The sequence below is a fragment of the Rhamphochromis longiceps genome, linkage group LG11 (assembly GCF_057381845.1).
Source record: "Rhamphochromis longiceps isolate RC_006_pf linkage group LG11, R_longiceps_female_GT1.1, whole genome shotgun sequence".
In the NCBI taxonomy this organism is placed as follows: Eukaryota; Metazoa; Chordata; class Actinopteri; order Cichliformes; family Cichlidae; genus Rhamphochromis; species Rhamphochromis longiceps.
The window spans coordinates 28688894-28714850 of NC_140567.1; the positions used below are offsets into that span (position 1 = coordinate 28688894).

General features: G+C 41.8%; 1 protein-coding gene across 1 annotated transcript; it reads right to left on the reverse strand.

Annotated features, from left to right (window-relative positions):
• Positions 1 to 9700: 9700 nt before the first annotated feature.
• On the reverse strand, positions 9701 to 13163 carry pou3f1 (POU class 3 homeobox 1). The gene has a single exon (XM_085423494.1). The coding sequence runs from the start codon at positions 13101 to 13103 to the stop codon at positions 11979 to 11981; it is 1125 nt and encodes a 374-aa protein (XP_085279620.1). The 5' UTR covers positions 13104 to 13163; the 3' UTR covers positions 9701 to 11978.
• Between the last annotated feature and the right edge of the window lie 12794 nt (positions 13164 to 25957).

Here is a 25957-nt window from a genome sequence, read left to right on the forward strand (position 1 = left end):
GGTCGGGTGACAAACCCAAGGTTTTCGACCAGCACGATCCAGCATTCCCTGCAGGCTTGTTACACCACAGTGACGTGGGTGGGCTAGATGACCTTTGAGCCTATGGATCTCTCTCATGTGTCCATTTTGCCATAGTCTCTTTATCAATTTCTCAAATCTACGCAGTGTGGCTCTTACTAATTTCTTACACTAAGCACAGAACTCAGACTTAATCTAAATTTTGTATACAGCCAGCTGTTTGCTATTCTTTTTGTCTGTATCCTGTAATAGAGGAAACACCAGTATGACGATCATTCATCTGTCATTGTTCCTTGCTCACAAAGTTAAAATTGCTGAAATAGGTTCTGGAAAAAGAAAAAAGCCTATAAACTCCCCATTCATGATATTCCCAAACTGGCACTTGTGTTGGTATTTCACACTATTGCGTGCTGGGCGTCAACACAGAGGTTTGTTAGATAAACATCCAACGCTGAGTAGGAGCGCCAAGCATCACTGTTATTGTTGGTGCTTAATGCCATCCACCAGCATTGTTGTTTTGGAGCAATCAACACATACATATGTAATAAAGCTGAGAGGCAGTGGGACAATACAAGCTATTGTATTGTAATGCCTAGCTCCAACTCAGATCAGCACAAAGGCCTCCACCAGTCGAGGTCTAAGCTGACACCAACTTTGCAGAACGGTTCCAGCGCAGACAAATGTGGCCGGTCTCTTTTGGGAGTTACCTGTCGTTCGTCGTGATCTCATTGGGTTGGAGCCATCTGTTGAGCATGTTGGCATTTTTGTGAATGATGGGTGCTGATGAATGGTCATGAGAGTGCAATCGAGCGAAGGACAGGAGGTGACGGGACATTTTGGACTGAGTGCCAAGATGTTGTAGCTTGTCTATATGCGTGCTGCTTCAGTGTCTTTGTGTGTGTACACGTGTGCACTCTTAAGGACAGACATCGATGACAGTGTCAGGGGTGAGTGATAACCGTGGTCTTTTCAACACTGCAGGGCAGGTCAGATAGATGTGATGGATGGTTTGCAGTCTGGCCCCCTTCTTCACGCTTTTCTCTAGCCCAGTGTCTGGAGATTGGGGCGGAACGGCCGGGCTGCTAGGCGGATGGGGGTTAACATGGCTGGGTTTGTTAGACAAATGTCTGCAATCTAAACAAAGCATATTCAAGTGCTTTGATTCTTTATAGGCTGAATGACAACAAGTATTAGCCAAATCTCTTGAATTTCTTAATGCTTCTGTCAGTTATTCAATACAAATAATTTTTATTAAATATTATATTTTTTATATATATTTGTATAAGAAACAAAATCTGATAACTGACCAGAAAAAAACTACTGTAAAAAATATGTCCTATCATCTGTTAGTGTATTAATCTAGTTGGCAATGGTCATTTGTGTGTTCATGTGTTTCCTTCTTGTGTTTGAAGGCTCTGAGGATTTTGTGGTCTTCATACCCACGCGGGCTAACAGAGGGATGACAGCTAGAAACCAACACCCCAGAGAAAAGCAGTAACCTGCCTTGTGTCCTTTCTCAATCTTCAAACATAAGGGAGACAGAGCACGGGAGACAGAAGCAACAAAGGCTCATGTGAAAGAGCACAAGGCCTTCGAACACCCGGGCTCACTAATTGACGGCTGCAGGGAGTGGGAGAGATGTGAAAGACACCATACCATGCTTACACTAAGCACATCGTACATCCAAATGTCCATCCAGACACATATAATATATATATTCACTAATACATGCACACAGCACAAATTATAATGTATTTTTAAAATTACCTCAGTTGAAGCTTTGATGTTGCCACACCTGCAATCCTTCTGGCCTTTATTCACACATCATAAAGCAAATTCTGCAGACACATGCAGAATTCGTTTCAACTCATCCGCATATGCACTGAACTACGGGCACAAGGAGAAAAGACCCAATTTGCAGCTTTGTCACTGGTTTAGTAATAGCAAACCGAGGGCCTAGGGCCACCATTTAATTGCTTTGACCATGTGCACCAAAGAGGTGCCACACCAATTAATCCCCTTGGTGGCAGAGTGTCCTGTCCCATGCCTGCACCCCCTGGCAGGGCCATCCCGCAGGGTAGAGGTGGGGTGCAGTGGTGGAGAGGCTCATGGGGACCAACAACAATCAACAATGTGCACCAAATCTATACCGTATGCTCTGCTACACCAACATCCCGCATCTACATCAATGGATCCTTTTCATCTATCTATTCAAGCATGCAACACAAAACGACTATTTAACTAATGCGAGTATGTAAAGATGTGTTCGTAATGCCAGCAAAAGTAAAAATATTCAGATTCTTTATATAAATGAAAGCAACATACCACATGCAAAAGAAATGTATGTATAATGGCTATCCTAAGTAAAAATGCTTGGCTATTGTACTTAAGTATATTTGAGTAAATGGCTTCAATGCACCACTGATCACAAAATGAGGAAAAAATGACATACAACTGCATAAGACCCATTGGTATTTAAAGTATTTTTCATCCTAAAATCACCCTGATTTCTTTAGTTAGGTCCCCCCACAGAAGGAAGAGCCGAAGCTACCGAGTGAGAAATCATTGATTCCACTGCCTCAGTCTTAAGTGACATCAGTTACTTACTGACATGTAGAGGTGCAGCAATTATAAGTCACCCACTTGAAAAGACATCTGTGAGGGATAGACCCGTATTTCCTAAGTTCCTCCAGAAGCCTCCTTGCTCCTTGAGTTGCAATTAAATGATTGAAAGATCCTACATCTTGGCAGAGGAATGATTTCCGGGTCACAGTAATAGAGAGAATGCAAAGGAGCATTAGTTAGCATAATGAAAAGCACGCATTGATTCCCCCACCCTTTACTCTATACTTACCCATGCGCCCTGAGTCTTTATCCCCAACAAAGGACCTGTCACCTTTACCCATCACTACCTGATCCCCAGGCCCCATGACTGCCACTGCAAAGGGTAACTGTGCTTGTCTGACCACTGCTTGGAGAGCAGCAGCTAGACAGGCGGACTGAGAGAGGCAGATTAACTGCGAGAGAGGATCAGATGAATTCTTTATTTGCCTCTTTACATGGGGAGAAAATCATAGGGAGCACAGTGGATGTCAGAAAGGAGAGAAAAAGAAGAGGAGTGCTGTGGGTAGATGCTGTGGCTGATATGCAGGCGTGTACTGAGGAGATGAAGCGCCTTCAGTCCAGGAGGAGGTAAAGAGGAGTTTGAGTGAGGCTAACACAGATAACCAAAAAGATAGACAGTGATAACAATAGTGCCCTGTAGCACCATTCACTCATGCCACTGTCACTAACTTCAAATACTTAATTCTGTGAACCTAAAACTCTGCTAATCATTAATTCAGTTTGTAGCAATCCAGACACTGAGATCCATCATGAATAAAGAAGAACTGTCACGTACAGCAAAGGTGATCACTGTAAAGACAGGGCAGGGTGACGACTGACCTTTTGTCTTATTTAAAAATCAAAAGGGTGCCACTGCTAGGCCCGCTGGGGATTAGAGGTGGGTTGGCTGGAGAAACCAGGGTTGACGGTGGTGTCTGAGTGCCATCGATGACCCTTGACCCCTAGGGGCATGACGGGTCGGCTGTCCCGAAATGTGTCAACGATAGTCAAGCCTTCCCTCTGCATTTCGCGCAGGCAAAACCTCCCAAGGCCTCCGTCCAGTAATGATTTATGAGGCAGGGTGCTATCGACACACGCTTAGCCCTAGGGATGAGCCTAAATGGTAGTTTTGACACCACTGAGGGACGAGGTTAAAGGTGATCAATAACAAGCCACTGAAGGCACAGAGACAGAAGGACAGACAGAAGGGGATAGAAAGGGAGGTGGAAGCAGAAGCTCTTTTAATTGGCTTGTGCTCATTAGTGGGGTCTTTGTACATCCTCGATTATTTTGTGCACATCCTGGGCTTTAGCTCTTGGTCACACATGTATTGGGTGTTTTTTCTTTCTTGTACTTTTTCAGCTGATATCAAAATGCATTCATCGAAAATGTCTGGTTTAAAGTTGAACCTAGAAAGTGACTCAGAGTAGAAGACAGAAACATATTTTGGTTCAGAATATTCTTGCATATGATTATTATTATTGTCCCCATATTTATCTTTAAGAAAAACAATATCATGAGGTCTTCTCCAAACCTCCTTATTCTATCTGCTTGCTTATTCACAAATCTTCTCAGAAACTTTTCCTCATTGTACCCTCCCAAAGCTTGTAGTGACAGGAGTAGTATTATTCACCCCCCTTTCTACATCACCTACACACACACACACACACACACACACACACACACACACACACACACACACACACACACACACACACACACACACACACACACACACACACACACAAGTAGTGGTGGAGTATCTCTCAGAAGTGAGCTGATTAGGCCTAAGACTGGAGACTGCTTTGCCTAATCATATCGCTGCATCCAAATCATCTGTGTACATTTCTAATTACATGGTGGCATGCGGTGTCCTTGAGCACAGTGGCAGTTCTCCATTTCATCTTTGTGCTTTGCCTACCCACACACACCCCCACCCACCCCCATTTGCCTTATTTTTCCCCTCTCCTCTCCTCATTCCTCCATCCTTTTTTATTTATTTCCATCAGCCTTATCTTTATTGTTGTTTCGATTGACTGCGAGCTGAGCAACCGCACTCATTTGCCAACCGATCTTCGTCCTTTGAACTCAGCGTAGCAGGGCAAAGCCGACTGTCTGGGGCAGCAGGATCATCTTTGATGATCTATTTATTGTCCGGCTCCAATTTGCAGGGCTTCACAATGTGATATCTGTTCCATCATGCATAACAGGAACGATCAGTCGTATGTAAAGGACAACGGCAAAGATAAATTGTTTAGGTTTGGGTTATAAGCCTGGTACACAGTGCAGAGCAAACAACAGATCAGCTCAGGGTGAGCAGAAAGATGATCTTTCAGCTGTTCGTATACGTTTTTGAACACTGACTAGCCATATTTTTTTTCTTTTGAATACACATGACTGAAGAAAGGCCCTGAACATCTCAGTGTGCTCGAGGTTCAGATGACCTTCCTACTCTGGTATGTGTCTCTTTACTGCAAGGTCTTGTCTTTTCTTTTTCTCTCCTCTTCTCTTCAGTAAACCTTGTAATTGAAGTCAAGAGATACTGCAACGCCTTCACTACAGCTGACAAAGGACTGGCATAAAGGCGAAAAGAGGGGGCAACCTTTAACATATGACTACTATGTCCTTTTATGCAAAAATAATTAATTTTGCAACCTTGTGCAGTAGTCTAAAAAGCCTCTTTAGCAGCACTTTTAGAAGTGCCACGAGGTTCTGAAAATAAAATAAAACCATCATTATTACTGCTTTTGCTTAGTTAGAGAACAATCCCTAATACATTTCCTTTTGTTCTTTTCAACCTTTTTGCCTGACAGCCCACAAAATGAAGGCAGCTTTTGCAGTACAGATGATTGTATTTATCTTGCCTTTCCCACTCTTTTCTCATCACCTGCTAAAGTTGTCACAGGCAATGTTTAATGCCTACTAGCTCACTGAATCACTAGTAATTACTGCTACTGAATGCTTCTAAAGTATGACTTTCGTCTCATTGTATGCCACCAACAGTAAAATCTATGTGCAGCTGCCTGAAGGCAAGTTCCTGAGATATTAGTTCTCCATTCTCAGAACTGTTAGTCACACTGACAGACACCTGAGGCGATATAAAATGTCGCTCAAAGCCATGACAGAGGGAGACGGGCTACTTCTCTTCTTCAAAACCTCTCAGTGAGGAGCAAAGAGATACAGTGAGGAGGGGGAGTAACTTTATAAACCTGCACTTATACCCCTTCGCATATGGGGGCCATACTTCGGAGTAGACATGAAGAGGTAACCCATATAGCTACAAGGTCCAGTATCATAAATAACACAAGACTTCTCCTCTCCCTTCTCCGTCTCCTTCACTTCACTGCTGGAGTGTTTCATATGGTAACTAGGTGTTCACTGTGTGGCCACATTGTTGCCCATCTTTCAAGTGGCTCAGAGGAGGAAACCTTGAGGTAGGGGAAGAGAAGGAATTTTTGATGAAAAAATGCATTATTCTGTTCTTTTTCCAGTTTCCAACCCCACTTTCTCTACCGCTCGCTGTGGGAGAGGAGTATTTATTACATAAACGGTGAGAAGAGGAGAGGAGAACTCGGCCAGAGGAAGAGGTAGAAATGGAGAATAAGGAAGCTACAGGCTCTGTCGCCTTCTCTGCACTCCTACCTACAGAGTAATATGATAGATGTAATTTGTTACAAATATTGTCGATGCCATCCTCGTGCACTTTGATTGCATAAAGATGTCAGTATTGATCCAGCAGAACTTCACCATTAACTGCAATAAAATGAAAATGGATACACATGGGCATACCAAAGGACAAAGTATACTTTGGTAGCCACTGCGACTTATCAACACTGTTTAAATTATTCACCACATTTCTTTTCACATTTTTTTTAGAACGTCTAATATTAAAGAAAATCATTAACACACCACTGTGTATTAAATCTTGCTTCTTTGTCTTAGTTCCCTTTTTTTAATGGATATATTAATGTTTTTTATGAGTAATAAGCAAATATTGCCTTTGAGTTGGCAAGTTAGAGTCGCTAAACTATGAGTAAATATTTACCAAAGGTTTAACTATTTGATCTTACAGAATCCCTTCTGGTCCAGGTCTTCTTCATCTCTTCTACAAATGCTGCTCATCTCTGAAAGGGTTCTTTTGGATAAATTAAGGTAACAGTTAAAAAGACATGTTTTGCTGCACAAGGTTGTATGACAACCAAAATGAAATTTCATAGCCTGGAAATGTAAAACATGGGATTACGAAAGGCTTGTTACCAGCCTATAAAGCAGTGATAAATTATTTAGTAAAAATCAGAACATTAACAATATATAAACCCCTTAAAGTATGTCCCAGTAGACGGTGGTACCCAAAAGCTACATGCGTCTTTGCCACTAAGTAGCCTGACTTTCCAGCATCACCCCAAACCTCTCCATGAGAATGAGCTGGAATCCCAAGAATCCCAGCCTAACTTATTCAGCTGCTCCTATTATTTCCATAATTGCCAGCATTGTAGTGGTGTTTGTAATGTCATTAATAGCAGGCGTTGGCGTATAATACGCTTAATGTTATTTATCTGTTGGCAGATAGCTTGATGCTACTAATCCTCATTCATTTGCTGTGGATCAATGCAAATCCGCTAGTGTGAGTGAAATCCCCTCCCCCTCCAAGAGCCGATGGTTCCTAATGTATTTTCCCACCATTAACCAGCCATAATCCCTGCTAATCATCACTAATCCACATCTCCTGTGTGTGACGATACTTCCCTGATGAAGGAGGCATTGGTGTTCATCGGCGCCCGGGCAGTGCTGAGGCTGGAGCTCCACTGCAAGGGCTGCCGAGGGCCCCCTCAGTAGGAAAGCAGACTGCTGAGAGTGAATGAGATGGAAGGGAGGAAAGAATGAACTGCAGTGATACTTAGGTCAAATACCTGGGTTTTGCTGTTTTGTGATGAGTTCTCCTCATGTATTATTGATTTAATGGCATAATGGAGGTTGTGTCCCTCCATACGGTGCAGAATAAAAATTGCATATCATCAAAAAATAACAGTTGGTGTGAGTCACCACAGTCTCTCATGTCTGGTCAACTGTGGATGTCTTCTGTTTAGCCTTCTATGTCCCCTCTGCAGGCCTCTGTGCATTTGCCACAATTTCTGCTGGTCACTTTAGGTGGTTTGTGAGCCTGATCTAACACAGGCAGGCCTGTTGTTTGATCTCTGTTTGACTCACCTATAAAACTTTTAATAATGAGAACAAGTGGCTCATTGAGAAGCTGTTTACTATGAAGAGATGAACTGGATGCAAGGCTGTGCATAAAAAGTCATTCTCAACAGTTTATCAGGGTGTTCCTCAGCTCAGTATGGGCCTTTGGGGGGCGGGTAACATGACAGTAAGCATGACTGATCCAGGTATAGCAGAGGCAATGAGTTTGTGTAACCTTATTTAGCTGGAATCTATGTATTTTTCATGTAACTAACATTTCATAAACAAAAATCTGTATTATACTTGGGTAAATAAAAAAATTATAATAGTGATTTCTTTTACTATTATTGCTATTATCATTAAAACACTAAAGCTTTTTCACTGTATCTGGATAAAATCTCTCTAGGGGGGTGCCAAAAATGCTACAAGCAGCAAAAAGCCTTTTAATGTCTATCAGAGTCATAAACCTTAGCCCAAATGAATTTATGTATTAGCTTGATAGCGGACTAAAGGAAATAGAGCGCAGTGTTTTGTTTAACTTTTGTAAAGCTGTTTGAAGATTGGCCAGCTAAAGGTTCTGACACAGCCACAAACAATGAAGAGAAATAATCTCGTTCCTGATGATTATTGGAATATTACGTTCCTCGTTTTAAGGCTCATTTGACTTTGAAGTACCCCGGTTTAGCCAGCAGGGGGCGCCTGCGACTCGCTGTTGTCTGGCAATTGCTTTGCTTCCTAATGTGGCCTCTTCTCCCACAATTTGACCACCTCAGCCTATGAAAAAAAATAAACTTTTACACTTCCATCACAGAAGCACCAAAGATCGACTAAAAAACCCCCAATACAATCTGAATTTTTGTTTTGTTTTTTGTTTCTCTTGTTATTTTATCGCAGTTTTCCAAAGGCATGCCATGGATGAACAAATGATGCTCACAAAATCATGTTTAAAATTATTCGGAACATCCTAAATTGAAGGAAATAATTCACGAAGAGAAATTTTAACGTTGGTGCATATATATGTATACTAACAGACGAAGGCATTATTTATTAAGAAAGTTAAAAAAATTAAAAAGTGGCTAAACTGAACGGGACACAAAACTTTGCATTGCGAGTTCCTGTACGATCACCACAAAAACCATGAGGAAATGCGTAAATATAAATGTGCAATTATTAATAATATGAATTTACTATCCTCTACTAAAAGAATAAATTCATCAAGAAACGCAAACTTTAGATTTTAGCTATAATCCCATTTAGTAGTGGCTACTTCAATAAGAGAAATCAACAGTAAATCTTTTTAATTTTCTCGGTTTTCGTCATGTATCAATAAACAGTAAATTTTCTTAAAATATCCGCAGCTGCACAAATTTCACTACATATATGTTGGTTTTATCTACACATGCAAATGTAAAAATAATGCTTTCTGCCGCTTTGTTCCGTTGTAATTGACAGAAGGCTCCATGAGGTGAGACTGTATTTAATTTACTATTTAGTGATGTCGATTTTTTTAATGCTAGAAACACATAAATATGCTGCCTGTTTATTAGGCTTGTCTTTATCCTTATAAAAGTTTAGGGCCCGTCGTTTATGTCGATCCTATGGGCCTGTGTGCCTTTTCCTCTCTCTATCTTTGGAAAAGAGGCTGATGTTTGCCTGCAGGCACTTCTGTCTGAGATCAAAGATTCATCACAATTCGCCTTTTAAATGCCTAAAACACGTCAAGTGATGATCGATGCTTTTTTTTATAAAGAATACAGCTCAAATTATAATTCCAGAAAGCATATTTTAGCTACAAACGCCTCTGTTAAATAATAGTAATAATGATGATGATGATGATGATAATAATAGTAATAATCACTCAATGAAAAGACAGTAATTCCGTATTTATATTGCACAATTTAATACTGCGTTTACACAAAGATGTGAACAACGTCACAGACTGTGAACTTAGCAGGGAATGCCTGAGGTAAAATACTGTTGTCTATTCCCCTTAACAGCACATGTACACAGCTTCTGATTTTAAACGATCCCCTGTTACATAACGAATCACTGCTATTTAAAATGAACACATGGGGTGCTCACTTCTTCCCGATGCTCAGCACAGTGAAAAGCATTCAACTTGATGATCAGGTTTATTTTTTTCTTGCCTGGTGATTCTGTAGCAGACATCAACAAAAGACGAGTAGTTTGGATTTTAATGAAGACAGAAGACCATTTCTTGTATATATGTTTTATGTAAGTAATAAAATATTACTATAACATAAATATAAATGTGACTTTGCAGTCTACATTTAGCAATCAACATACAACCAATGTAGTAAACAAAAAGGAAAAAAACATACTGAAGTCCACTGCAACGTAACCATTAACAGAGCTGAACAAAAAAGCTCCAAACACTTTTAAGAAATAAATATATATATATATAAATGGTCAGATTCATAAATGAAATCATATTAAAATATCTTCTTGGAATTAGTAAGTGTACAAAACTGCCCGGAAAGAAACAAAAACGAAAAAACAAAAAACAAAACAATATCTCGGAACAAATACAAGTTTACATATTAGACATATTTACATATCGGAAATAATCCTGGCAACATTTTCTCTAAAATCTTTATTATTATCATTATTTTTTTTCCTGGAAAAAAAGTTTCCCTCATCTGTATTGAATAGCACTGCTGTAGGCTTTTGGACTGGTCCAACACTGAGATATGACACACGACACATGAGATTTTCAGATTTCCTTATAGATCGGGAAAAAATAAATATATCTAAAGTAAATCCCTTCATCGCTTACCCTCAATGAATGAATTGTAATTTTCTTTTCTCCGATTCCAGCGTTTAACTATAATACAATGACAATGTGAAACAAAAAAACTGAATTATATTAAAAAATAAAATAAAAATAAAATACACACTCGGAGGAAAACAAATCATGTACAGGCGTCATATTCCGACATGGGGCACTGAAGTTACCTGAGTTATTATAACTTTTCATATTTGACCAATCTCTCAAAATGTTTGGGATACAACAGGATAACAGGCAGTAAGCAGTGTGGGCTGACAGCGCTCTGTGGTGATAACCAGGAACCTGTAAACATGGGATTTTTAGGCTTTTGTGTTTAAGCCTAATGAGATCAGCTACACTCACACTTTTATTAAAAACATAATATAGCATTACTAATATTAACGAAAGAATAAGTGCTCCATGCAAAGAAAACAATAATTTTAGAACAATCAAAACCTCCAAAAAGAAAAGAAAAGAAAAGAAAAGAAAAGAAAAGAAAAGAAAAGAAACGCTTGCTTCTAATTTGGTGCTTTTTGCAAATTTCGGCGTGGTCAGCTGCAAAAAGCTCGATTTTTTTAAGGCATGCAGTCAGAACTTGGATGTCCTGTTGCACTTGCACAATTTCTAAAACGTGTCTGGCGTTATTTGTAAGTGTTGTGTTTTCGGGTGCCACAATTTCCATCACTCCTCCAACCATCAACTCCCACTGAGTAAACAGAAAAAATAAGAAATTAGCGGTTGCTCTGATGAGATACAGTACCCATAGCAAATAATGAACAAAATCATAGACACTTTGCAGGAAGAGAGACACTGAAGTTAAAGAATTTCCCGAACCAAAACATCACACTTAATATAACAAAGAAAGTATACACTAATATTCAGATAACCAGTTTAAGCCTGAAAAAAGCTAAATGTTCATTCAGTGTAGGCTTTTCATCTCCAGTGTTGATCATTTTCAGGCTACAACCTCATTCGGGTCAGCGCCTACAGTTCATGGTACACCAGGAGGAGATGGACTCAGTTGCCACATTTAATTACCCCCTATTTGGAGCAGCCATTGGATATCAAATTTACTTTATATGCATGTCTCCTCTGTAAAATTTTGGTAAATAAAGATCTTTGTTTCACTTTAAATGCGCACGGAATCAGTAATAGCGAATTTTTTTTTCTTTTTTATGATTCTTTTTTTCTTAACGTTTTTTTCCTCTTGCCATCTATTTGATGAGCTCGCGAATCGCGAATACTAAAGGCAAAACTGATCTGTTCAACTTTTCCACGTCTCTTTTCTCTCAGGAAAACAAAAGCCAAACTTAAATACTGTAAACTCCATAGCCCCTTTCCCTTTTCTATCCCCCCGCGGAAATGCTCGGATTGTTCATGAAAACAGTCACTGCACAGGACTCTGTAGTGTGCGGTGTAGAGGAGGGGTCTCTGCTTGGGAATATACGTCCTCCATATTCGGGTGAGGGACCCCCACTGGTGTCATTCTTTTCTCTTTTTGTCTTCTGTTGCAAAACCAAACACGGACAACCTCTTTATCCAACTGCAGAGTACCGGCTAAAGTGCTGATTTCATGAGCAGATGGCTTTGGGCATTTTAAGAAATGATTTTCCAGCGCCCCTTTCACAGCCACTTCGATGGAGGTCCTCTTCTTTCGTTTCCTGCCCTGCGCAGCAATCTTGTCCAAATTGGTGGGACTGCCCGTGTTTGAGTCTGTCTCCTCCAGCCACTTGTTAAGGAGCGGCTTAAGTTTGCACATGTTCTTGAAGCTGAGCTGCAGCGCCTCGAACCTGCAGATAGTGGTCTGAGAAAAGACGTTTCCATACAGGGTGCCCAAGGCCAACCCCACGTCCGCCTGCGTAAAGCCAAGTTTGATCCGCCGCTGCTTGAACTGCTTGGCAAACTGCTCCAGATCGTCGGAGCTGGGCGCGTCCTCGTCCGAGTGATCCTGGTGGTGGCTGAAAGCCTGCTGGGGCGACTCCATCTGGTTGTCGTGGCTGGCCGAATCATCGTGGAGTGGGTCCCGCATGCCATGGTGCAGCGTGCCGGGCTGGGGACTCAACATTGCGTTGAGGTTTGTGTATCCAGGCTGTGAGTAGACAAGTGACTGGTGGCCGTTAGATGCTGGGGACAGCGGGGATAAGTGGTGCGTCGTGGCAGGCGCCCACGAACCATGGTGGCCACTCTGCGCCTGCTGGTGCACCAGGTGAGACCTGTGGTGGAACCCGTTGCTCAGGTCCTCCCTGCTCGCCTGCACGCTGGCTTTGTGCTCCTGTCCGATGTGGGTGCCGCTGGACCAGTCTGTGTTGGAGGTTGGCAGCCACTGATGGTGCGTCAGGCTCATCGGGTGTCCCGTGTTGGTCGCCGCAAGCCCTTGCAAGTACTCGTGGTGCATCATTTTCTGTACCTCTCTGTAGGTCGTCCCCTGGTGCATCCTGTCCGAATCCGGATGCATGAGCGGGTTAGACGGTAAGGAGTTATTCCTCGGAATATACTGAGCTGTTGTCGCCATGGCTCCTACTTCGAAAACTGACGAGCACTTCGGAGGTCTCCAGGCTTTAGAGCCAAAACGCAACAACCTGCTCTGGGAGGTCTTGTGGAAGAGCGAAGACACGCCTCCTCTCCGCTTGTATTGGCTCCTCTCCGATTCAAGCCCACTAGGGACACACTCAATAGACGCAGGGGTTCAGAGCACGGTGCAGTGCATTTTTCGCACAGAGCTCCGATCTTACATATGTTATAGAAAAACATATGTTCTATTTAATAAATGTCTCTGAGTTTTTAACAGTAGTTTCTGCAGCTCGTTTTGGCGAACCTGCACACAAGGCGCGTCTTTTAATTAATTCATTTTTTTAAACTTTTTTTTTCTCTCTCTCTCATTTCATCCAGTTTTCTCCAAGGAAGGTGAGCAGGGCTACAGCAGCGGGGTTTGATTAGGTTTCCTCTGGTTTAGATCGGTTGTTTTGCAAATAACCACGTGGGGGAGTACGGAGATCTTTTTGAAGGATACCCCCCACCCCCACCTCCCTCTAACACACACAGATGCACTTACAGACACACACCCGTGCACCTTTATAATAGGTCACTGATGATTATAGCGCTCCTCGTTTTAAACAGATTATAAGGCGCGCTGCTCCAGTTCTGCAGCCACCCACACAACGAGAGGCGTGTAAATAATATGCGACGTGTCTGTGGATGCTGTCGTAAATGTGTGACAAATTCGAAAGCATTTGCTCTGTTTCAAAGCCTCCGCGTGTGTCATTTATTTGTATTGTCTCGGTAATTTTCAATGTTGTGTGATCTCATCATCACCACCCACTTAGATCAGAAAGGCCAAAACGTGCTCCTTCCCTCCTTAGCCCTCCTCCCTGCACATACGTTGAGTACAGGTGACAGAGGTGACATATTATAGCGATGCAATTTAGTCCCATCATTACGCCTCTTGTTTTGATATCCTCAAAGCCAGACTGCCACATCTGATAATTACCATTTATAATCATACAACAATCTTTATTTTTTTAATATGACGCGGACTCTTCGCTGCCAAGCTCTTGGCTTGCGTCTTGGTTAATCTGGATATTCCCCAGCCCTGGAAATTTAGATTTAACAGATTCCAGATTTTTTTTTTTAAATTGTTAATTTTTTTAAGTCTATATTCTGATATCATTTACCTCTCGAAGCATTTTACTAAGCAGCAACTTGGAGAGAGAAACCTTGTGTTTCTTTCTCCTGGCTCCTTCCTCACTACCTCTCCCGGTTGATCTGATTATTTTTCCCTTCACGTTTTGTCCCAATAGCAAATTACCAATTCTATGAATTGCAAAGCAGCCTCAGAGACGCTGAGGGGTAGAGAGAGAGGGGGGGATGCGAAGATTGAAAGGGATCTTTGCAAACACAATCACGTTCTTAAATGGAAATGCGGGGCTTTAAACAAATCTTACATCTCTCCCGTTCCATTCGCCTAAAACTCTGCAATCAGGCACATGTTCCGCTCCTTCTAAAACAGGAGCTTTTTGGAAGGTTTTTCAGGCGCAACAGTCCCATTTTAATCATTTACCTGAAAGCAATGTTTTGCCTTTTTATCTCTGCCGCGTGTTTGTTTGTTGTCATCTTCCCCATGCGACTATTCTCTTTCTATTTACAGTACGACTCAACTCGAGTGTTCATTTTAATCCGGGAGTACAAGACTAAAAGGTAAGTTGTCTCCTTTCTGCTGTCACTGCGTCCTTGCTGTACTCTTGTCTCCAGCGTTAACAATGTAGCGAGTGTGTGTGGCGTGAGTGTGTACGTGTGTGCGGAAAATGTTGTCGGGGTCACAGGTGCTCGTCATCATCTCTTGAAAGGCGTGGTTTTTGTCCACCCATCCGTTATATATTTATTTGGAATGAGTGGGAGACAGTCCTCGCGAGTTATCTTCGTGTCATCTCGGAGCAATTTATTAGTAACAGAGTCTGATATTTGGGTATAAGATGCAATGTAAGAATTTAAGAAACACGACTCGTGATTGATAAGTTACACTTGATGTTTCCCTTTAATTCTTAAAAAAATGAATAGTTTGCATGAGTAATTTGTCTTTATACATCATAAAATACATTGATGCATAATTACACTATGTATTACCACATTTATCAACTAACCTTTACGTAGTTTAATTAATATTTTATGCAATACAACGCAGAAATCTGAGAAAAAAATTAAAAGTAACATGTATGACGAGGATGACAAAGCCCCTCTAACGCGACTCCTTTAATAAAAATCACTGTCTTTCCTCTGTCTTGAGAGACCCCGGGTTTGCGCGTCACTGCTATAAGAGACCAGAGCTCCATGCAGCTCTCAGTTAATGAAGATGCGTTAGCCATTCAGTCATTCTTGTCCCCAGTCTATAAAAAGCAGTGGTTTCTGCCTCACAGACCCAGTCTTGTGCTTTGCCATGCCAGCGAGTAGCTGCTGGAAAAGAAAGGTCCAGATGCTTTGGCCCTTTTGTAAAGAATATGGCCTTGTGTGCGCTGAGGTGCATTTTTGCCAGGATGCGCGAGGTTTCCATGGTGCGCTCGATGAAAGGGATCACACAGAACTTAGTGGTGAATGACAGGCCGTACAGGAAAAGCGGCTGGAAATGAAGGCGATATGATGGATTCAGAAAAAAGAAAGAAATTACGAGGCACACTTACAGTGGAACCGCAGAGATGAGGAAGTTGGGTGACCTCTTTTACCCGAAATAAGTCCCCTTTGTGTCACCCTGAGAAGACAATTCTCTGATTTATTCTGTACTTTCTTGCGAGCCCCTTTCCTGCGATGCACTGACAGATTTGGAGAGACAGTGTAACGAAATCTGAACAACAGAAAACTAACCAAACAACGTTTTCCCGGACCGCTCACAATTTTAGAATATCCGTGCTTCTCTAATTAAGGTTGTTGTTTAGGAGCAGAGGCATTTTTCTTTTTGGGGCAGTCACGTGTTAATCTCCCCCCTCAATCCCAATCTCTTTAAATGCAGCAGTTTTTGCCAGGGCGCAACTCAGCCAACAAAACCTCATCGACCCTTCAATTAACCAAACCCCACCTTTCATTTACGCGCTGCCTTGTTGTGAGTACAGTTAGGATGGGAGGGATGCATTAAAATTAAACACGACAAATAGGATGATTATAAAATGATCTCACAGCCGTTTCTGTATCTCGAATAAAATGTTGCTGGAGACAAAGTTTAAATGTTTTATCAGAGAACAATTGAAACAAAGTGAATATATATCATTTCACAATGTAACTGATTTTAGCAGCAAAGCTTTACATTAGATTTTTTTTGCATTTCGAGGTTTTAGTAGTTTCGACATTTAAGTCCGAAATAAAGTTAAATCGGGTTTTGTTTTCCACAAATATATCCGAAATAAGACACTCGCGTTCCTAAAACGGCAGCGGCTTCATATTAGATGTTTAATACAAGTCTTCCTCAATTCCAGGGGGAACATTTCGAACTGCCACAAGCTATATTTAGATTTTAAAATTCATGTGATGTACCCCTCAACTACCGCGAGTAGAATAATATCCACCAACTCACTCAATCAGATAATTGTAATTCGTTTCCTTTTCCTTTTTCTTTTTTTGACAGACATGCGTAATAGGCACTAAATATGCAATTGTAATTAAAAAAAAAATCCTGTTTGCCCATCCATTCTGAAGACCAAAATCGTCCCGTGCTTTTCAGGTAACTTTTTTCGCTTTCTTTTTTGGCTAATGAACTTGGGCTATTCTGCCAGCATCCCCCTGAGAATGCGACGGGGGAAAAACGCTTCTCTTGTGGTAAAAGGTGCGAATTTCTTCCTCTATCTCCCGGCTAATTAGGCGGGGTCTGAACACGCCAGAATGAATATTCATGAAAGCACCGGCGCGCAATTAGTAGTGGAGAGAGTTCCCAACTTCAATCCCCAAACAACGCAGCTTGTACAGGAACGGGGTACCGGTCCCCCCCTACTCCATGTGTCTCTGCTTCTGCTCAAGCACTCTTTGAGCCCTCACTTGTACTTTCAGCTCTTATCAGCCAGTCTCCTGCTCCCCTTTTCAAAGCAGCCACCATCACAAGTGATTTGTCCACTTCATATAAATCTCAGTGTTGTGAACAACAGCTAATCCAATTATATTTCTCAATAACTTTTTAAGTGCCCATAAGAGTTATTCTTTTTCCTGTGCCAGCAGAGCTTTTTGAGTTCACTTTTTGACATACAAGCAAAAATTTCAATTCAATTTTAAAAGACTCCTCGTAAAACTCCACATTTAAAGCTCATGTTTAGAGTAGAGCACAAATGTGCTTATACAGAAAAACAACCTGCACAAGCATCCATCACCTAATGACACAGATCACCTGACATCACACACAATTTTGAAAGCATCACACCTTACTGTTCCAAATCCTCTGAATTGCTAATATTCTTGCTGCACACACCCCTTCCCCCTGCCTAAAGCCTCTTTCTACCTGTCTAGCAGTTTTGTGTGTCATGCCAGTGTGATCCTTAGCCTATGTGCCTGGTTTCCTGTCCATCCATCCGCCCGCCAAGGACCCACAATCCTCTGCTTTGAATTCAAGGTGATTCTTATCCCCGACACCCTCCTGGCCCAGCGCGTTTGCCTCTTGCCTCCATAAAGACGTGTTTATGTATGTATGTATGTGCAAAGGGGAACACGAGGAGGTTTTTCAAGGGTTGGGGGGAGATAAGCAGAGGAATTTGAGGCCAGTGAATATGGATGGGGTCCCAGCTTTTAGAGAGGACCGCTGATAGAGAGGTAAACAGCTCCTGGCCCAGAGGAGAGTGCAGGGGGGTGGCTGATGCATGCACTGGCATACATTTGGGGCCTAAGTCCATACCCCCCCTCTCTGTCATTCACTCCGCATCTCTGAAGACTATCTATCATTATTTCTTCAAGTTATTTTGTTGTTAGAATGTCGAGTGTTTGCTTTGGACAATCTTGTGGATTTTGATTATTAGGTTGCATTATCAATGCACGGGAAATGATGTTTGCAAATCTGACTTTAGGCTGAAAAAGCCAAAAGTTTTTGGGTTCACTTTGCTGATAGTGCATTTTTAAGATCAGTGCAGGCCAGGATTTAACATTGGAATTGTTTCTGTCCCACTGCCATGAAAACAAATGTAACAATGACCACTGTTGCCATCTTTACTGAGCATCAGCTGTACCCTACACAGCCCACACCTCTTCTCTTCAATATCCTCTTGTTAAAATGATGACAAGACTGGTAACACATTGATCTCAGACTCAGACCATCTCTCTCTTTCTGTCTGCTTTTCGCCTGACAGACCCTGCAAGGCTGAGCGGCTTGCCGACATGAAGGCCACGACCCCAAAAGGACACGGCAGGAGTGAGTCGACGTGTCTCACATATTGTCAAAATGCATGTGTGTGCGCGCAGAAGTGTGCAAACATGTTCTGTGGGAAGTCTGTTGTTCATGATCGATCATTGTTCGTGACTCCTTTTGCTCCATTTCAATCTTTCATTCTATGTAAACCCCTCTTCTAGTTTCCTGTATGTGTGATTGTTATTTGCTTGTGTAGATACGATGACACTGCTGGAACTTTCTGACTCACACGATTCTTTTATTGATTATTACTGTTAATGCTAAATATCTTATTAAAAAGCCGTTTTCAATACCCACAAGTGTGTGTACATTTAGGCCCCTAAAACCACTTTTAAGTTAAGAATGAGGCGTTTTCACCTGGTAAAGCTACACACAAGATTTTTGTGCATTTTTTAAAATTTGAAATATGTTGTTGACATTTTATTTATTTATTTATTTATTTAAATTGACAGATTACAGACAACAAATGGTAAGAAATGCAGCATACGGATTTGTACCATTGAATCTGTGGTTCACACTTTTAACCTCGAAGCCAGCTGGATGCCGGCTTCATTTACTGTAGTTTTTGATGCTGCAGGATTAAACAGTGAATAAAGTTAACTTTATTTGCTGAAGAACATCTTTTTTCAGAGTTGTCTTGTTCCAGAGGTAAGCCCTCTCAGGCCTTGACTTTCCTTTGGGGCAGCTGCTCGGCTTTATCCCACTTGACTGCTCTCTTGGCTGTGACAAAACACAGATCTTCAAATACACATACACACACTCCAGACACACACTCCAGAGAACTTCCACACTAAGGCCCCACCGCAAAGTTATTAATGAGCTGTTTAATTTTAATTAGATAGTAATTCATGTTAATGCCTGCTTAATGGAGCCAAATAATTCCCCTCGGTCACTCGGGGTCTTTATGCTTCGTTTACCAGCCCCTGCAGTTATTCTCTGGCTTTTGTTTTTATATTACATTTCCAGGTCTTTTTTTCCAAGCAGTGAGTGAATGATGAAACAGTAAAAACAGGAAACATATGGGGTGACTGAAGCGTTTTAGTGGGTGTATGTGTGTGTTAAAGAGCGCTACTGTGTATTTTTAGAGTGGAAACTGGTGCCAATATGTTTGTGTTCATGCCTCTTCTATCACTACATCATTTAGTTTAAGGATTGTGCGTCTGCGTGTGTGAAAACTTGGACTACACAGACACACACACATATACTGACCCAGAGTCCACTATAGTAAATGCCTTAAGTCAGCCTGAAGAAAAGGTCAAACTCAGTATTGAACGCTAAACAGGGTTAAACCCTCAGGTTGAAGTACAGGTACCAAGACATTTGCAAGACAGAGGTTGTGACCTTTTTGTCCAGGCCAGGCCTCAAGGTAAATCTCTCCCGCCTCTTGTCACGTGCACATCTACTACACTGCTCCCCACCTAGGGATGCATTTGTTCGAGACAGCCCCCAGGGGTTCAGACATCGGTAAGGGTGTGTAGGTGTGACCACACTGGCTTGGACCACCCCATATGTGTGTGTGTGTGAGAGAGAGAGAGATCTGGAGTGGAGAGGTCAAGGCTGTTGAGTCTGTCTCGGCTCTGTCTGGGTGCCTCGGCTCTAACGGAGCACTAAGCTGAGTGGTTGAATTGAGTTAGTGGCTACAGACAGGCTTTTAATTGTTGATTGACCAGTCTGAGTGCTTCCTGGGCTGGGGTCATTGCAGAGAGCAGGTGGGGAGGTCCCCAGGCCCCAGCAGCAATTTCAGTCACATACACCCAAGTGCTGCAGACGGGTGGAGAGGAGGAAGTGTAAAGGTAGTTAGGAGAAGGCGAGGAGAACAAGTGAGAGCTGAGAGACTTTAAAAACTTGGAATATTTGTTGTGCTTTATTCGTTTTTACATGAAGTCTGATCTGTGGATTTACAGGGGCCACACAATTCAAGCAAACAGAAACGCATATTGGTGAAGGCGTTAGAGTGACTGCGAGCAAAGCAGGCTTTGAGGTCCAAAGATTAGCAAGTTCAATGTTTACCCCTCCACAAAATCTCAGCTCCTTCATCTGTTTGACAATTACAAATTTACTTTGTACCCGTTCCATCCACTTCTTTACCTCTCTACTCACTCCCTCTTTATCCTCTTCTGTCTCCCCCCTTCAGCCCTCTTTCCTCTAATTCTGCACAGGGCTACAAAAGCCCATTCTGCTGTTTTAGTGGGTTAGCTCTTCTCGTCTCTCCTCCCCTCTTCTCCTCCTCTTCTTCTTTTCGGCTCACAGCAGGTGCCCGTCCTCGGCTAACATTTGTTATCTCTAATCCTGCAGGTTCGGCGCACAAAAAGAGCGTAGTAAACTCTCTCTCAGACCTAATCCCACCAGTCCTTTTTTGATGGCACTCCCCCTTGCCCTCCTCTCCTCTTTTCTCCCTTCACTATCTCTCTTTTAGGCTGCTGGGGGGACACTTCACTTCTCTGATTGCCACATAGCTTTTTATCACCATGGCCTTCAATTTGGGGGGCAGCTGTTGGTAGAGGGGGTGTCCTTTTTTTCCTCCCCTTCTTTATACCTCTGATTCGAACTCTCTTTTTCCTTTCTCTCTCCCTCTGTCTCCTTTTTTGGCTTCTTCTCCCTTTCTCTCTGTATCATTTACAGTCATTTTCTGGCAATTAAAATGGAGCGCTGCTGCAGGATTTTCGCCTGCAGTGCAACACTACAGTGCTGATGAATAATTCTTCACCCTGCAAACTGGAAAGCTAGCCTTTCTTTCATGTTGGCCCTTTGTTGATTTACCATTAAAACTTACTGCACCGTGCTATGAGTGGAGGACCCAGCTCTGCGGGAACTGGCAAAAAGCAAAAATGAGGATGAAGCAGATATGTGTATATATGCCTTAGGGTCTTTTTTCCCAGCTTAGAATGAGGAAGTCACTGAGTTATGTTTGTGTGTCTTACATATTTGTGTTTATGGTTCAGATTTATGGTGCGTGAGGCCTCCTTATTTAAGTCCACTGTCTTGTTCTGTACCACTTAGTTGTTATGTTAATTTTTCTTATCAGTGGTTTTCATTATGGAGCTTAGATGCATTGTGTGCACGATTAGACGGTCATTCATCTCTGTTTCCCGCACTCACACACACACACACACACACACATACACACACACACTCTCTCTCTCTCTCTCTCTCTCTCTCTCTCTCTCTCTCTCTCTCTCTCTCGCTATCACACACAGCGAGCAGTGACTGATGTGTGGATAGAGTGTGTGGGGTGCTTTGGCTATATAGGTAGTGTGGTGTTGGCAGTATGTTAAATGATGTAGGTCTCTAGGCCAGCCCAGCTCTGGGTGAGTTTCTGTTAGCAACATCCCACTGTGGTCTCTTTACTGCTTTAAAGAATTTTATCTTTGCTGTCCAATAGACAAAAATAAAAATTTCGATTTGGCATGTAAAAGTAAAAAAAATGCAAAATGACTTGTCAGAAATATTACAACAAAATTATGACATAGCTTTACACAAACTAGTCTGCAGAAAGTGTGTTTTATGCTACAGTGAAAAGGAGGTTAGTTCAGAGGTTTAGTGTTTTTTTGTTCTTTACTTTAGGTCAACATTTCTTGTCAGAAAAAAATACATTGCCACTAATACTCCATCCATTCTATTTATTTGAACACGAAAACAAGATTTTAAAGGTACTAAACATGTTTCCAGATATGCCCGTGTTTACATACTAATGAGAACATTTTACCAATTATTATTATCATTATTATTATTATTAGAGTGATTAATATATTATCAATTAAGCAGATTTATTAGGATTCCCTGACCTGCTGCATATATGCACATAATAGAGTGTCCAGATGCACTTAACCTGATCTGAGACCCATCAACTTTTTTTTAATCCTCTTGTGGTGTTTTGAGATACACAATAACACCTGATATCAGCAGTATGAATAGATTTTACCTTTTGATCTCACCCAAAGCCTACTTTAAGTTAGTCTTCAACTTGCAGTCAGCTATTTTAGTGGTCTTAGTGACTCTTGTCTTCTAGCAGGAGATTATATTTATTTTACACCAGATAAGTGTAGCTTCAGAGAAGTTTGTCCACTTAAATAATTATAATGAATGAAAAAGTCGTCTGTGAAGTTTAAGAAGCTTTAACCCTGCCCGGAGGGGTTGAATTAAGGTCTGAGGAGAAGTATCTTCCCGCTATGTCATCTGGCTCACTAGTTATCCCCCAGTCAGTTATATTGGCTTCAGCATATTGAACAGCAAATGTGAACACACACTTATTCGGATTTACTGACAGGCGCACACATGAACAAGCAAACACTGGCATGCACACACACGCACACCAACATGCACACAGTAAACAAACAAACACTCTATTTTTCACACTGTCACACTCACATGGACACAGTCATGCACTGAAGAGATAATGGTGGCCAGAGGCGGTCTGAGTGCCCCCCCCCCCCCCCCCCCTCTCTCTCTCTCTCTTCGTGTCTCTGAGGCAGAAAGCGTGCTCTGGTCCTCACTGTCTGTTAGATTTGATCACCATCACCCAACTGCAACGGACAGTGCACAGCTCAGCTCATTGAAACACGTACACATAGAGCCACTGTGCCAGAGGATATTACATGCAGTGTCTGACACCTCTAAATAAGTGTTTACTCCTTGTGTGTATGTGTGTGTATATTGGAGCGTGTGTGTCTATTTGCATTTTGTTTGCTCGTATGGGTGTTCCTCCATCCATAACTGTTTGTGTATGTGTGCACGCACACACGCCAGACAACAGCCCTATGAAATGTATCCAAAATGATCATCACCCATCGTCTGCTTCTACACAACTGTCTCCGTCATTAACATACGCGGCATGTAATTCCATGTTCAACTGCTCATTTGGATTAAAAATGTCTACATCATATGTATATGCCAGCGAAGTACAACTGAACTGTTTGCTGATTAAGTGAAACAATCTAAATAAAAAAGAAATGTGAATGAAATTTTGTCTGATGTGGAGTTTTTAGAGGCGTTGTGAGAGCTTAAGATACAAGATACTTTTTTTAAAATCATGCTGTATATTTTTATTTTTATTGTTGCCCCCTTTTTTTTCGCTAGTCACATAAATACACAAAGATATATCTTATTCAGCGGTGACAGACAAGAGCCTGCAAACTGTGTCTGTATATGCCAACATGTAACTGTGTGCATACATATATCTCGGTCTGCATAGAGATTTTAATAAGACAGAAGAGAGGGGGGTACAGTAAATCCTACATCAGAGCACGCCCATCTCTGAGACCCGAGGGTGCCATTCTATGATTGACAGGTCTCCTTTCACTGGCGCTGTTGGACGCTGGGATGGATTAGGGCCGTCTCGCCCTAAAGGGCCATTGTGGCTCCACGTCTCCCAGCTGCTTCAGCATGCACCCCTCTCCAAAACTAAGGAGGGGCTCTTGTGAGCGAGGCTGGGTATTAGGGTGATGAGGTTTGCATGGCACGGGCTCGCTGTGTGAGTTGTTAAAACAGCAGTATGTTACCATTCGAATGAATAGTCTGTATTGTTTTATTTGTGGAAGTATTGCATTAAAGCCACATGTCTGATTGTTTGAACCTGACTTAAAAATACATCCTAACTTCTCTCAACTAGTCTCCATGCTGACGTAAGCCACATATACAGTAAATGCCAAGTGTGTTGCTGTAGTGGCCTGCAGCTCTGCCTCTGCTCCGGTGAATACTGGAGGACCCTTGAACCCAGGGATCGTATTCATAAAACCACAATGAGCAAAGAGCTGATCCAAGTGACAAAATGTTTAAAAAATTGCTTGCATTGTCATACTTTCTAAGAAATTCCCCTCACAGTCCTGATTAGATGTTGGTAGAGGTAAGTTATTTGCGAAGCATTTTATAAGATAGGTCATAGTTTGAAAAATTGTTGATGGGACCTTTAATTCAACAGTCTTAACCAAAGCAGAAAAAGAGGTATGAAAAATATTCTCCAACTGCTGAAGGACAGTGAGGTAATGAGACGTTACACAATTGTGCAGAGATAATGTTTGTGGTCTATCTCATTTGAAATGCACACACATCTTCCACTCAACACTCAGATATTTGGAAGCTGGAAAAAGTGCAACAATGCAGCAATGATGACTCGGATCTGTCGCAACCTTCCATCAGCAGAGTAATCACACAAACAATTACAGCGCTTTCACAGTTTCACACTGTGACATAGTTCATTTCACCACAGAAATTGGTAAAAGCTGAGGCTTTTTCCTCCCCATTTCCCACGTCGTTAATATCAAATAGATTAAATGCTAAAATTACCAGCATGGTCAATAAACATAAGCAAAGAAATATAACAAGCACGAGCGTGTGAATAGACCACTGTGCAGGTAGGTCATTGCATAAAATAAAACAGCATTCAAATTAAAATAAAATAGCTTTAATGGAGACTAAATTGTATGATGAGACTCACTAAGAATGAATTTAGATTTTTCTCATGTGTCAGATGCAGCAAAGAGCTCATCACACCTCCACATCCTCAGTTTCAGCTCCATCAGTGTGCCACTGTGCTCTGTGAGTTTTCCTGAAGCACTCCTATGCTGCAATCTCTTTGGCAATAGGAGCTCTCTAAGAGCATTCTTCTCATTTTTGGAAACGCTTTCCCATATGTGCGAAATACTAGTTTTTGGTATAATCATCACTGTCATTAGCATTGCTCCCTTTTAAAAAACATAAAATTGTGTTTTAAGACTGCTGATACAATGTCTTTCAACATCTCTTCTACATGATTTTTTCTTTTCTTTTTTATAATAGGTATATAATAAATGATAGATGATGATAAAATTATTATAATGTCCTATTATGGTGACTTAAGCCAAACCCCCAAAATCTAAACCATTAATTCTGAGTGTGAAAATTTACAGAGCGAATTAGAACAAGTAGTGCTTTTGGAAATAAATGTAAGTGATGGAAGCACCTTTGTGCGTGTATATGCTTCCATATATGAGAGGAAACCTGAGAGAGGTGATGGGATTTCACTACATGCAAATATGTGCCAGTATTTTGACCTTTCCAACCTTTCTCCTTCTTCCCTGGGGTTTTCCATCCGCTTCCAAAGAGGCCTTGTGGGGAGTTCCCAACATGGGATCCTTCTGGGTTATGAGACCCCTGGCGTGTGTGCTGGGCAGGGCGGGCTGGCACTGCGGCAGTACTGGCACAGAGCTTTGCCAGGAAAGGCAATGCCAGAAGCCTGCCACACTCCTGCTGAGAACCTCCCAGGCAATTAGACTGCTGCAGCAGTGAGCTGCCGTCTAAACTGTAAAGCAGAGGAAGAGAAGACCGGCGATTAGCAATGTACACCAGTTTGTGTTGACACAGCCAATCGACTGAGTGTAAACAAACATATTGTTTCTGGTTAAAGTGAGCATACTGTTAACATGCAGCCCCCCAGCCCTACTTGTAAGCATTTTGTTCTCAAAGTGTGCGCCACATAATAAGTCCTTGGAAGAAGTGCCTTGATGTGATATGTGCAAAGGGTGAAA

Coding starts and splice junctions, on each gene's coding strand:
- pou3f1 (XM_085423494.1), bottom strand. CDS start 13,103: ATGGCGACAACAGCTCAGTATATTCCGAGGAATAACTCCTTACCGTCT.